At 33.1% G+C, this 14,122-nt stretch overlaps 1 protein-coding gene across 1 annotated transcript; it reads right to left on the bottom strand.

Moving 5' to 3' along the window:
- Positions 1-293: 293 nt before the first annotated feature.
- Positions 294-10,444, bottom strand: LOC141335640 (sperm-associated antigen 7 homolog). Its single transcript, XM_073841163.1, has 7 exons — positions 10,344-10,444; positions 8,877-8,944; positions 8,690-8,778; positions 7,538-7,622; positions 5,921-6,010; positions 5,637-5,793; positions 294-856 (listed from the first exon to the last, which is right to left on the bottom strand). The coding sequence occupies exons 1-7, from the start codon at positions 10,426-10,428 to the stop codon at positions 744-746; spliced, it is 687 nt and encodes a 228-aa protein (XP_073697264.1). The 5' UTR covers positions 10,429-10,444; the 3' UTR covers positions 294-743.
- Between the last annotated feature and the right edge of the window lie 3,678 nt (positions 10,445-14,122).

Raw genomic sequence — 14,122 nt, 5'->3', positions numbered from 1 at the left:
AATAAGGATAAAGAACCACATCAATTTCTAAAGAGACTATAAATAGGAATATGGTTTGCCTTCAGCACAACTGATTCTGAATCAGTTTTTATTTTTTATTTATTTTTTCGTCATTATGACAGGCCAAAATACCATTTAACATCATCTAGTCATCTAGTCCATATAAACAAAGACACAAAGGTCCACGACCCAGAATGATTAGCAAGTGTGAACAGATAAAACAGAAACCAGATATAGATGAGATGACATACAATACAACAGCAGCACATAAAAGACACAAGGAGCACCCAAAATTGTCCTCAACCAAATTTATTTAAAAACAAAGCAAATAAACAGTAACAAGAAACAACTACTAGTTTAAGGACATCCCATTTCATGACTTGAACATTAAAATAGCTATGGAGTCAAACATCCCTACCACAGTTATGTCAAGGCAATAAATATGACCGTTTTTAAGCACATCAAAACTACTCAAAAACAATTGGGCTTTACTTTAAAAAAAGCTAGTTGATCACCATGCCAAAATACAAAGGAATCTGCATGTTTATTCTAATGAGGATCTCTAAAAACACATTATCTGGGACAATAATATAGAGGTGAAAGCATTTCTGAACAGTGCGTTTATGTGCACAACAATTCATCTTTATCAAACCCTGCTGCTCAGCTCAGCTCATGTAAAACATCATTATAGGATTAAAATACTGTTCGATCAGTTCTGTTCTGATCATATACACACACAGATCTCACGCACTGCTGCCGGCGCCTTCCTCTTCGCCTTTCTTCTGTCTTTTCTTGGCTCTGATCTCGTTCATGGCTTCCTCAATGGAGCGAGTGTCTCTCTTATTGGCCACAGGGACTGGAACAAACAGACAACAAACATCGTTAAAACACAAGGCAAATCAATCACTCTGGGCTACTGGAGTTCATATCAAATTAAAATTGATTTACTCGTTTTAAAACAGTCGTTGTTTCTTGGTCTCATGACAAGCAGTCTGGTAAATCAGATCAAAAACACACCCTTAAATGCATCTTCTGTGATTGAATTTGCAGGATTTTAAGGGTTTTACGTCATTTGCTACTAACACTTTGGTACTGCCTGATGAAAAGAATGAAAAAGTACTAAAGCACAAATTTTTGTCACTGCATGCTGATCTCATGCGTATCAAGGAACTAATGTTAACTTCGTTTATGTTTATGTGCTTTGACACAAATCTAATTTTTTTCCTACTCTCATGTGATTAATTTTTTTTTTTTTTTTTTTTGGCGTGATGACTTTAAAATAAACTAGATAAAAAAAGTTTGTCAAGACAAACTTTGTTGGCTTGAAAAAGCCTGATCAGAAAGTGTGGAAAAGTATTTCAAAAGTTTTAAAATTGTAGAAATGTAATGGTTTTTAGTCCGAAAAAGATCGAAGTTTAAAGAAGCTTTAAAGCTTAAAATAAAATAAAATGCAATAAACTGACATAAAATAAAACATTACATAAAAAATGAAATGAAATAAAATAAAACTAAATTAATACAATAAAACAAAATGAAGTAAAATGCAATAAAATTAAGTAAAATGAAATGTGATGAAATAAACAAAATAAAAAAGCAATAAAAAATGCAATAAAATAAAATAAAAAAAAGAAGTTAAACTAAATAAACAATAAATATACATAACATTATACAGTATATGTAATAAAATAAACAAAATAAAAAATGAAATAAAATTAAATGCAATTAAATTAAATTAAAAATTAAATAAACGAAAATAAAAAAGAACTGAAATAAAATAAAAAAAGCAAAATAAAATAAAAAAAAGAAATAAAACTAAATACAATAAAATATGAAATAAAATGGAAAAAAATAAACAAAATAAAAATGAAATAAAATTAAATTCAATAAAATTAAATAAATGAAAATAAAAAAAGAAATTAAATGAAATAAAATTAAATTAAATAAAATGAAAAATACAATAAAATTAAATTAAACGAAGTAAAATAAATTAAAATAAAATATAAAATGAAATGAAAACAAAATGAAATAAAAAAATTATTATTTTATTTCTTTCCGTTGAGAGTTTTGTGTTCTAGTTAAATTTTGCCGCTAGCGCACAACTCCGCATATCCAGCCAACGCCCAAGACGACATCACATCGAACGACCACCAACCAATCAGCAACCTCGGGAAACCCCTTTCTGGAACGACGCGACGAAAGGAATTCCCTCAACACAAAGGCAACGCAAGTACAACCTCCAGATTCTAGCTGAATTGGTGCATTTGATATAAAGTTTAATAACCTCTTTGAGAGACTCAATACGAGGGTTAATTAAGTGATTGATGGTTGTTCAGGTCTAAGCAATTGCACATATTGCTATAAACTTGGGACTTCATATTTTCATTCCTTTAAACTCATTCTTTCCTCACTTTCTCTTTCTGCAACCTGTGTGAATAGGTGTGTTTATGTTAGGAATGCACGATATGAAAAATTTTTACCGATACCAATAGCCGATAATTAAGTCCTTCTTGTGGCCGATACCGATACTGATACGTTCATATTTTTATATGATAATTTTGTGCACCCAGGAGAATACAAAATCTGAGATAAACTAATGAAATGTATATTATCTGGATCTAACAATCATAGCAAACATCTGTCCTGACTCTTCAAAAAATGTTTTTATTTTTTGTGTAAGGCACCACAATTCTAAATAAATAAAATGTTTTGACATTTGTCAACCTGGAAAAAATGAAAAGTGCATCATGGAGTAACGTCAGATGTCCAAATGTCCGTTAAAGCTTCTTATTGATCATGTGACCCTGGACCACAAAACCAGTCATAAGGTTAAATTTTACAAAACTAAGATGTATACATCACATGGTAGCTCATGGTAGATCATTAAATAAGCTTTCTATTGTTGTGTGGTTTGTTAGGATAGGACAATATTTGGCCGAGATACATCTATTTGAAAATCTGAAATCTGAGAGTGCAAAAAAATGAAAATACTGAGAAAATCACCTTTAAAGTTGTCCAAATTAGGTTCTTAACAATGCATATTACTAATCAAAAATTACATTTTGATATGTTTACAGTAGGAATTTGACTAAAAATCTTCATGGAACATGATCTTTACTTAATTTCCTAATGATTTTTGGCATAAAATAAAAATCAATAATTTTGACCCATGCAATGTATTTTTGGCTATTGCTACAAATATACCCCAGCGACTTAAGACTGGTTTTGTGCTCCAGGGTCACATATCATGAATGTGTGCAGCAACCAAATGGTACAAGACGGTAGGGCTGCACGATTAATCGAACGATGTTGTGAGGCGCGTTTAGTCAATGAAGCCGGTACTTTGATTAGTAGTAAATCCCCATCACGTGCGTTCAGCTGGAGCGGCAATTCAAACACCCCAGCGTAAATCACTGACAAGCCACGCCAAATCGCGCTCAAAATCGAATTCGATTTTCAGCGCGATTTGGCGTGGCTTGTCAGTGATTTAAGGCTGTGTGTATTAACTGCCGCTCCAGCTGAACGCATGTGATGGGGATTTACTACTAATCAAAGTACCGGCTTCATTGACTAAACGCGCCTCACAACATCGTTCGATTAATCGTTGCAGCCCTACAAGACGGGGAATAAAACATCAGAATCGAGATAAAAACATCAACTTTTCAGAATGCCGCAAGCGCAACGCAGGTCATGTGACATGAACCAACCAATCAGCTTCACCCGTTCCCTTAACATTGAAAGCACTGCCAAGGTGGAGAAACAGCTTATCATAGCTGTACAGGAATAGCCATTTTCAAATAAATTTAATAACAGAGCTACTGCAAGCGATTTTTAATGCTGAAAATCCATTTATCCTTTGCTGAAACTTCCACGTCTTTATGGAGAGCAGGTCATGGTTGCTTAGCAACGGCAGACGCCACGAGAGCAGGTTACAGAGCGGTTTGGAATGAAAGAGAAAGCGGCACGTTTTTAGGCGCGACATGTGAACGGCCCCTAAAACAGATTCCCCGCGATGACGACCTCTGAAGTGAGATTTGTTGTGTTAAAACTTGACGGCTCAGAATCCTTGCTAAACATGTGTTACAAATAGCAATAGCATCGTCCTCCTCTGCCACTGCGATAAACTTCCAGACCAACGAAGAAGATGACGACACAGATGATGACGTATTACACGCAACAAAGTCCGAGAGTCATTGCAGTTTAAAGCTGCGGTCGCTTGCACTCGGAAAGCAGATGAATCTCAGATAAACCAGACTGATTGATTGATTTACCAGCAAGAGTACTTTATCGGATCGGGTTTCATTTATTTATCGGAGACGTAATTTTTACCCATTTCGGTCAATAATTTATCGGTCGGATAATTATCGTGCATCCCTAGTTTACGTGTTAGATTAGTTAGTATTTCTAAGGTTTATTCAATAAAATCTTATTTATAATAGAAAAGAGAAGTATCTTGTGTTTTGTGCTTACAAGTTAAAGGGATGGTTCGGAGTAGAATTGACTTCATTGCTATGCACTCCGAAGCCCATGTAAATACCCCATCCGAAGTTTTTTTTACCTTAGTCAAACATTTATGGAGATATTAGAGTTTTTCGAATTGCTTGTTACAGGAGTGAATGGTACATGTGATGTATCTCGTAAACTGCACCACTAAACGTGCAAGTAATCTTACCAAACTTGTACAGTAGTGTAAATAGGTTATGTACTCACAAAACGCTGCATCAGAACATTTGTAAGTCCACCATGAGTGTTTTAAAAACACGTTTTAGCCGATCCCTATTAGTCTCAAAAACTACAAATGGCGACACGTCGACGTCACTTCCCTGGTTTGAAAAAAGCACGTAAAAGTCCTCCTACAAGTTGACATGCACACAGATGTAGTAGGAGGACTTTTACGTGCTTTTTTCAAACCAGGGAAGTGACATCGACTTGTAGTTTTTGAGACTAGTAGGGATCGGCTAAAACGTGTTTTTAAAACACTCATGGTGGACTTACAAATGTTCTGATGCAGCGTTTTGTGAGTACATAACCTATTTACACTACTGTACAAGTTTGGTAAGATTACTTGCACGTTTAGTGGTGCAATTTACGAGATACATCACATGTACCATTCACTCCTGTAACAAGCAATTCGAAAAACTCTAATATCTCCATAAATGTTCGACTAAGGTAAAAAAAAACTTCGGATGGGGTATTTACAAGGGCTTCGGAGTGCATAGCAATGAAGTCAATTCTACTCCGAACCATCCCTTTAATGGCTTAAACTGCCGATTTTGCTACTGTGGTAATATATAGTGTTTTCACTATATTCTGGATAGTAATATCCATTGCAGAGTTTCTGTAACACGGCTCGTTCAATGAATCGCGAGTCGACTGTGAACAGCCGTCAAATTCCCTTTTGAATCCTAATCGATTCCCTTTGAGCTAAATTAAATGTACATTATCACCACAAAGCTATAGCCTTACAGCCAGTGTTTCTAAATGTTTTTTACTGTTTGACTTTGTAGGCATCTACACTACTAAATAAGCTTGACTTGGCTAGTTTAATTCTTTTTTTTAGAGAATGCAAATTTGGCCAGTTGATTTTTTGTTTTAAGTGATTCAGATTTGAAGTGTCTAGTTTCCTTAAATACACCCACCACAGCCATATGCCTGGTTGGCTTCAAGCGTGTGGGCGGCGTCTTTAGCAGCAGATGTTCCAATCAGATGGCTGTATTTGTCTCTGTAGTTTGAATTGGGCGACGCAGGCCTCTTCCGAGAGCGACTGGCCTCCTCCATCTCCAGCGCTGCCTGCTCCTGAAGACAATTCAAAACAATTACCCAACCTACACATGGTGTAACAAGAAGTTCAAAGCTTTGCAAGACTATGAAACGTCTTTCTTTCCTGATCTTATTCTTTGAGAATTTGCATTCGGGATCTTACCCTTAGCCGACGTCTCATCTCAGCTTTCTGCGGGTCCCACTCCTCGCCTTTGCGATAAGCCTCTAGTTCTTCATCCGATGGTGCAAACTCCTTCATAACGAAACACACACACAATCAAACACACTAATAGACCAGAGGAGAACTGGTCCTCCAACTGAGAGAGATTTCTGCTGGGTTTTATTCTCTATATCTGTCACCTGAGAGTTTTGGTTCATTGCCACAATCACCATTTGCTCAGTTGGGGTATAAAAGAGCACAGGTACTTAGTAATATTATCTATTTGACTGCACAGATACTATTAAATAAGACCAAAAGCTTCTGTAGAGCTGCTTTAGAGCTGAAACTGAAGTGGTTTCATTATTGATGAATTCTGCATAATTAACACCATTGTTTATTGAACTATTACAGCTGTCGCAGCTGATTTACGCTTCATATTGTAATTAAAATCCCTGTGGTAAACTGTTATTTTCATATTATTTATATATATATTGTTAACACATTAGTTCTGAGTCAGCTTTTGTTTTTATATTTTCATTTTTCATTTTTAGTAAAGGAATGTGCTTTTGTCTATTTAGCTTGAATGCATTTTTATTTGAGATTTAGTTTAGTAAACACTTTCTTGAACATCAGCTAAAACTCATTTCACTTTCTTGACAGGGCAACATTTCTCATTTTCATTTAGGTTCTTTTTAAGTATATATACACTACCAGTCAAATGTAGATGTCTCTTCTGCTCAGCAAGCCTGCATTTATTTGATCCAAAGAACAGCAAAAACAGTACAATTTTGAAATATTTTTACTATTTAAAATATGCGTTTTCTATTTGAATATGTATTAAAATGTAATTTCTTCCTGTGATTTCAAAGCTGAATTTTCAGCATCATTACTGCAGTCTTCAGTGTAACATGACCCTTCAGAAATCATTCTAATATTCTGATTTGCTTCTCAAAAACATTTATTTTTATTACTGTTGTTGAAAACAGCCAAGTAGAATTTTTGATTAATTTAAAGCATCCTTGCGAAATAAAAAAATAAATAAATTCTACAATCCCCCCCAAAAAAATTACACTGACTCCAAGCTTTTAAATGGTATAGTGTATAGTGTTACAAAAGCTTTTTATATCAGATAAATGCTGAACTTTGGATCTTTCTATTCATCAAAAAATACTAAAAAAAATAATAAAAAATACTCAACCATTTTAAATGTTTCTTTAACAGCCAATCAGCATATTTGAATGGATCTGAAAGATCATGTGACAATGAAGACTGGAGTAACGATGATGAAAATTCAGCTTTGAAATCACAGAATAAATTACACTTTAAAATATATTCAAATACAAAACAGTTATTTTAAATAGTAAACTATTTTACTGTCTTTGCCGTACTTTGGATCAAATAAATGCAGGCTTGGTGAGCAGAAGAGACTTCTTTATAATATAATAATTGATGAATTTTGCTAAACTGACTTCCTGTCTTTATTACTGCCAAGCTGCTTTGGAATAATCTGTAATGTATAAAGCGCTATATAAATAAACATGAGAGCAGAATGAAAACATTTCAGTATACAGAATACTAAAAGATAATTTTGAGACAAAGTGGTCTGTGATGCATATGTACCTTTTTAAACAGCATGACGTATCTGCACTCCTCATCCTCACCGAAGGAAAAGGATGTCAGTCCAGCCACCTCTGCCACATCATGCCTTAAAGAGACGGAGGTGTTAGAATGTTATATACAGTCCACAGGAAAACAAATAGTCCTGCCTAAACCTCACGCCTCCGGTTAAAACAGTAGTTTAAAGAGAGCAGTGGCTTCCCTGTAGTCGCCTCTAAATATAAAACTAGAATAGTAGTATGTATTTCAAACAGTAAATTGTGGTCAAAAACCAAATGTGGTTCCGTTTGCAAAAATATGATACTTCTTTTCTTAATCTGAAACTAGAGATGTATCTCCTATAACTCAATTAGTATTAAAGATATCACAATATGATTTTAGATTCTAGTTCTTAATAAACTTTTCCTTTGGAATCTTCATTTTCAAGGCCCTACATCGTTTAGTCCCAGAGATATAGGGGACTAATAGAAGTTATTTTTAACTCAATCTCAGGTGAAAATTGCCATTTTGACCCACAACAAAATAGTGGATTACTCAGTAAATATTCATCCATGAAACTGTATATTTCGGCTTTCATCACTAAACATGTTTATCATTCTTTAGAATATATATTAACAAAATCCAAAATTTAAGCCAGGGAAGTTTTTTAAAAATCTGGTTGATTTGACACAGAATGAGCCATGTATTTTAACACTGATTAAATTAAACAAACTTATAAACCTGCCAGGGCAACATTTGTCATTTTCATTTAGGTTCTTTTTAAAGTATATATACACTACCAATCAAAGGTAGATGTCTCTTCTGCACAACAAGCCTGCATTTATTTGATCCAAAGTACAACAAAAACAGTCAAATTTTGAAATATTTTTAATATTTAAAATAAATGTTTTCTATCTGAATATATTTTAAATTTTAATTTATTTCCTGTGATTTCAAAGCTGAATTTTTAGCATCATTACTTCATTCTTCAGAGTCACATGATTCTTCAGAAATCATTCAAATTTGCTGCTCAAAAACATTTATTATTATTATTGTTGAAAACAGCGGAGTAAATCTGGTTATTCCATATATTATATATGGTTAAATCTATTATTAATTCAATTTAATCCACACCCAGAAATTGAACCTGATTTTCGAAAATATCTGGATACTCACAATATGCTTCTCTCGATCTTTCCCATGGGGTCATATTTCTTCTTCTGCAGTGTGCTGTCCTGAATGAAGTTTGACACCTCCTTCTCCATCTAATTCAAAAAGACACTCATTTTCATAAACAAAAGCTTACTGTCACAGGATCCAGTTTAAGTGAGAGAAGTGAAAGCAAAAGTTAAACCTTTTGTACCTTTTTCCTAAACTCTGCTTTCTTTCTCCTCTCATCCTCCTCAATCTTCTTCAGTCGGGCTGCTTGTTCTGCACATCGATGGAGAGACCAAGAGGAATCAGAATATAACAAATTACAAACATGACAAAAACAATTATTATACACCGCATGCATGTGAACTGTCAGTCAAAAATTAACCCTTGTGCATCAAAAAAAAAAAACAAAGTTACAAAAATGCTAAATCCATGAGGGTCCATGTCATAAAAATATGACTAATATTTTTTTTTTCCACTTTCACTGATGTCGATTTTTTAACCAGCATCTGTTCTATCCATAGATACCAAACATTCATTATTTTTCAGAATTGTAACCCTTTAAATGCTGGTTTGTTTACATAATGCCACAGGTGTTTTTTTATGATGAAAACTGAAAAAATAGTAAACTAAACTAGTACTAAACGCTAAGCAGATTTTTTTTGTTGTTGTTGTTTATTAGATTCTTGGGTGTGTCAGTGAAGAACAACAACATTCATTTTGAGGCATTTATATTTTTATATATATTACATTTTTTTTATATGCCAAATTCGAAAAAAAAAAAAAAAAATGGCACAATCTAGTAAAAAAAGGTAAAAATGTAAAATTTGAAGCCTTGCAGATAGAACAAATGCCTATTAGCAAATATTGCATCATTTATAGTCAAATGGCCCTGGGTTAAAAAATTGCAGTTTTAATGGGTTTCAATGTGGACATTTTTGTCCTTAAAGTCCTGTTTTTTTAAATGAAAAAATGATAAATAGTAGTAATTTCCATATACTAAATGCAACGCAGATTTTTTTCTTTGCTTATTAGATTCTTGGGTGTGTCAGTGAAGAACAACAACATTCATTTTATATTTTTATGTAGTGTTAGATTTAAAAAAAAAAAAAAATGTATATGCCAAATTTGAAAAAAAATCATTTATAGTCAAATGGCCCATTAAAATTTGCAGTTTTAATTAGTTTCAATTTGGACATTTTTATCCTTAATGTTAAAATTTCAATGAAAATAAACACCTGAGCCAAAATGTATGAAATTGGCATTAACACAGGCGCACTTATAACAAAAAACAAAACTGAAAGGGACAAAAATGTCCATAAGGGTTAAATAATTTGTGGTTTCCTGCCGTTTTGTCTCATTCTGAAAGTCGCATAAAGGCATGTGTTTCAACACAACGCACGAACTATTTACGATAAATTAAACGTATACAAAGATCGAAACAAAACAACTATTATGTCGAGGGGACTTCCAACGGCGGACGTGCATAAAGATGACGTAAGTACGTAAGGTTACATCGTTCATTTCTCAGGCGGTGATTGGCTGTTTTATTTCAGTGTTAGTGTCGCAGAGGGCACTAGGATATTACTCAAGTTTCGCTCGTAAATCCACAAGCATGCTCAGGCTCGTTTTGTAGCCTATAAGGAAGTGTATCGGTAGGATTAAAACTTTCTACCTCTAGCTTTCCGTCGGCTTTCTTGGTCGTGGACGGTTGGAGGCTTTTCCATCGAGCTCAAGATCGAGCCCAGGAGGTCCGCCATCTTTGGACTGTCTAATTTTCACCGGAAGCTCGCTGCTGCACGCGGCATTCTTGAAATGGCATTATGGGTAATGTAGTCCAACCACAGGCTTTCGCGATGACGTCATGCAGACGCTCGCTGTATTTAGTTTGAATACTTGTTTTATTATACATTTTATTATTTTCTTAAGCAAATTTTATATTCACAAATGTAAATTCTCAAATTCTAAACCTGTCTTTGATTTCAGTATCTAAAAATAAGAAAGCTATGAAAACTGTTCAAAGTTTTTGTGTAAGGACTTTTATGTGCAATGGCCCTTTTTTGCTTTGTTTATTTTATTTATTTTGTATTATTATCTGTTTTTTATTGTTTGAATTGTTACCTTTCAAATATCACTACTGCTGATATTTTGTACCGATTTGTAAAAAAAAAAAAAAAATTAGTTTGATCTTCAGATAAATATTGAAGCGAGTTTGATCCTGAGTACATTTCTTGGATTTTGGGTATTTTGTCACTCCATAATTCAGAAAAAAACTTAGAACAGACTGAAAACAATGTATTTTTTTTTTTTTACCATTTTTGGGGGAATAAAATGTTGTATAAAATCAAGCAAATTATATATGAACAAATCCCTCTGTAAAACCCTTCAGAATATAGACAGGAAATAAAAATGTGGTGTGTGTGTAAGTGCTACTGAAGTGGAGATTTATGGCTCAGTGTAGGAGAAAAAAACTCATTTTGAGAAAACAGTCTTTAAAAATCTGTATTGTAATTGAAATCTATTGACACAAATAGATAAAGTGCTATAAAAGAAACACATAACAGTGTCTTTTGTGTGTTTTCTTTCCACTAGTCTGACAAAACACTTTATGAAACACCAAAAATGCTAAAATCTCAAACTTGACAGGTGCATGAAAAAACAGCGTTTTTGCTTGCATTCTATGAACTTTACACCATCTCAGCATTTCATAAATCAATAAATGCTTATTACTACTACTACTACTACTACTAAAATGTGTACAAAACTGACTTTGTCATACATATTATGTGCATTTTGTGATTTACATTCGATTCAGCAGCAGTATTTGGTTCTTAATCTAAAGTAAACTCATTTATTCTTATATGTGACCCTGGACCACAAAATCAGTCATAAGGGTAAATTTTTAAATTGATATCTATCATAAATAATATGATTTATAAATAATAAGCTGAATAAATAAGTTTTCTATTGATGTATGTTTTGTTAGGATAGGACAATATTAGTTTGAGATACAACTATTTGATAATCTGGAATCTGAGGATGCAAAAAAATAATAATAATAATAATAAATCAAAATATTGAGACAATCGCCTTTAAAGTTGTCCGAATGAAGCTCTTAGCAATGCATATTACTAATCAAAAATAGGGTCTGATATATTTACAGTAGGAAATTAACAAAATATCTTCATAGAACATGATCTTTACTTAATATCCAAATGATTTTTGGCATAAAAGAAAAATCAATTATTTTGAGCCATACAACGTATTTTTGTCTAGTGCTACTAAAGACTGGTTTTGTGGGGGTTTTTTTAACTGGTTCTTAATCAGGTTTTAGTAATTGCATTTCCCAATAAAATATTCATCCAAGAAATATTTGATCAATTATATATCCTTGATAATTCCTTTTGGTGAAATATTGTATGAGAAAAATCTTTTTTTTTTTTTTTTCAAATATTTAAACCTGAAACCCAGCAGCACAACTACAAATGTTTTCAGGTTACCTTTTGTTGAACAGTTTAATTTAATAGACTAATTTTATTCAGATTGCACAATTGGTGTTTGTTTGTTGTTCCTGCATAGCAAGCAAATTAGATTTTTTTTAAATAGACAATTTTTAAAATAGCTTCCGCAGGATTTCCTTTTTTTATAAAAAGCTGGGCTTCTTGTTGGATACTGCTCTTTATTAAAAGCAAAAATATTAAGTTGCATCTAGTTACTTTCACACCTTCTCAAACCAGAAAATGATTCATTTACATCATTTAATACATCACAACAAGCTCTCCAGTGTGGTATTGGCCTTTGCACACCATGTTATCTTTATTACAACACAATTTCCAGTTTATTGTGCTCAACGTTAGCAAACATCACCGAATGTTCACTGCAAAGCAGTCCTTTATAATAGGACACATGATGGACATGGACATCTGTGATAAAAGTTTTTGTCTACCATTGTGTGCATGTTGGTAAAAATCAAACAATCATGAAATACGAAAGAGAAAATCTTTTATGTTTTCACTCAGAATACAGGTTCAGAATCTGTATTTTCCTCACAACTATGTCTGATGACCTTTACGGAGGAAATGTTTGTGTAGAGGGTGGGATGCATAAATATTACTAATAACTAAAAGGGATATGACCGCTGTGATTGACCCCTTCATTCAATGCAATTGAGAGTTGAGCTAGTCAGTCTGTGTAACATAAGAGTCCAAATTGCCACCACAGCAAAGGGTCACAACCCGGTTGGTATAGTGGCTCTCTTACGACCATCAAAACGTAAACTATACTGGGAAACCGGATGTGGGAGAAAAGCATAATGTGGAAATACGGGCCGAGCTGTCCACCGATGACCTTCAAGGCAAATCTAGGAGTCAAGGAAATAGATCTTGTAGAATTTGTTCATCTGCTCCAGAAAGATGAAGGTGAGAACCGTGTGTGGGCCGAGACGAGCGTAATACGGAGTAAAACCCTTCCACAGACTGAAGAATCCTTCCTTCCTTATGACTTTCGCCAATACATCCTACAGGAAGAGAAAGAGAGAGCGTAAATAATAAGAGGGAGAGTGGAGGTGTCAAAGATGAGGGAAAAGCGCTAAACCACTAACAACAACAACAACAATAACGCAGAACATTTAATTTTCAGCTCCTCCAGGATTTTGCAATTCTGTGATAGTCTTATTTCTGCAAAAAGTGTTTACTTGAAAAAGAGGAAGCAATGATATCAAATAAAAATTCATTATTTGGAGTCCAAACGAATTAATCATACATGTTCAAGTTTCGTTTTACACTGTAAATATGGATTTAAAAGTACGGTTCTGACACGAGGCCCGTTTGAGCAACAGAGGGCAATATTTAATACTTCCAGCTGATCTCTCTAACAGTCTTTTGACTCCTAATTGTCTTTTCAACCTTTCATCTTCTAAATGTCACAAGAGAGATATTGTTTATATGCTTACACTTTAAATGCATGGGACTAAATGAACATTTCTAGAGGTTTTATTGATAGATTTTTTTCATGTTTTCACAGTTTTTTTATTTTTAATTATATTATAAGTGATTGTATTTTGTCTTTTCAACCTTTCAGCTTCTAAACGTCACCAAGAGAGACACGATCTAAAGCCTTGTTTATATTTACACCTTAAATGCATCGGACAAAATGAACATTTCTAGAGTATTATTGATACTATTATATATAAAATACTGAATATATTGTATATTATATTGTAAATGCTAGTAAATGCAATCACTTTATATTATTATAAATATACAAAAAATTAAAAATCTGACAAAAGCTACTATATATATATATATAAATATATATATATATATATAGCTTTTTTCAGATTTTTAATTTTTTTTATATTTATAATAATATAAGTTCTATATTTATAAAATATATATATATATATATATATATATATATATATATATATATATATATATATATATATATATATAT

Source organism: Garra rufa, chromosome 5 (genome assembly GCF_049309525.1).
Source record: "Garra rufa chromosome 5, GarRuf1.0, whole genome shotgun sequence".
NCBI classification, from domain to species: Eukaryota; Metazoa; Chordata; class Actinopteri; order Cypriniformes; family Cyprinidae; genus Garra; species Garra rufa.
The sequence above is the reverse complement of the archived record's forward strand: the minus strand, read 5'-3'. Positions and strand labels throughout refer to the sequence as shown.

Excerpts from the sequence above, each read along its gene's own strand:
- LOC141335640 (XM_073841163.1), bottom strand. The coding sequence starts at position 10,428 with ATGGCGGACCTCCTGGGCTCGATCTTGAGCTCGATGGAAAAGCCTCCA. Across the intron at positions 7,623-8,689 it reads AAGATCGAGAGAAGCATATT|GCATGATGTGGCAGAGGTGG; the intron begins GTGAGTATCCAG and ends CGTCTCTTTAAG. Across the intron at positions 5,794-5,920 it reads AGATGAGACGTCGGCTAAGG|GAGCAGGCAGCGCTGGAGAT; the intron begins GTAAGATCCCGA and ends AATTGTCTTCAG.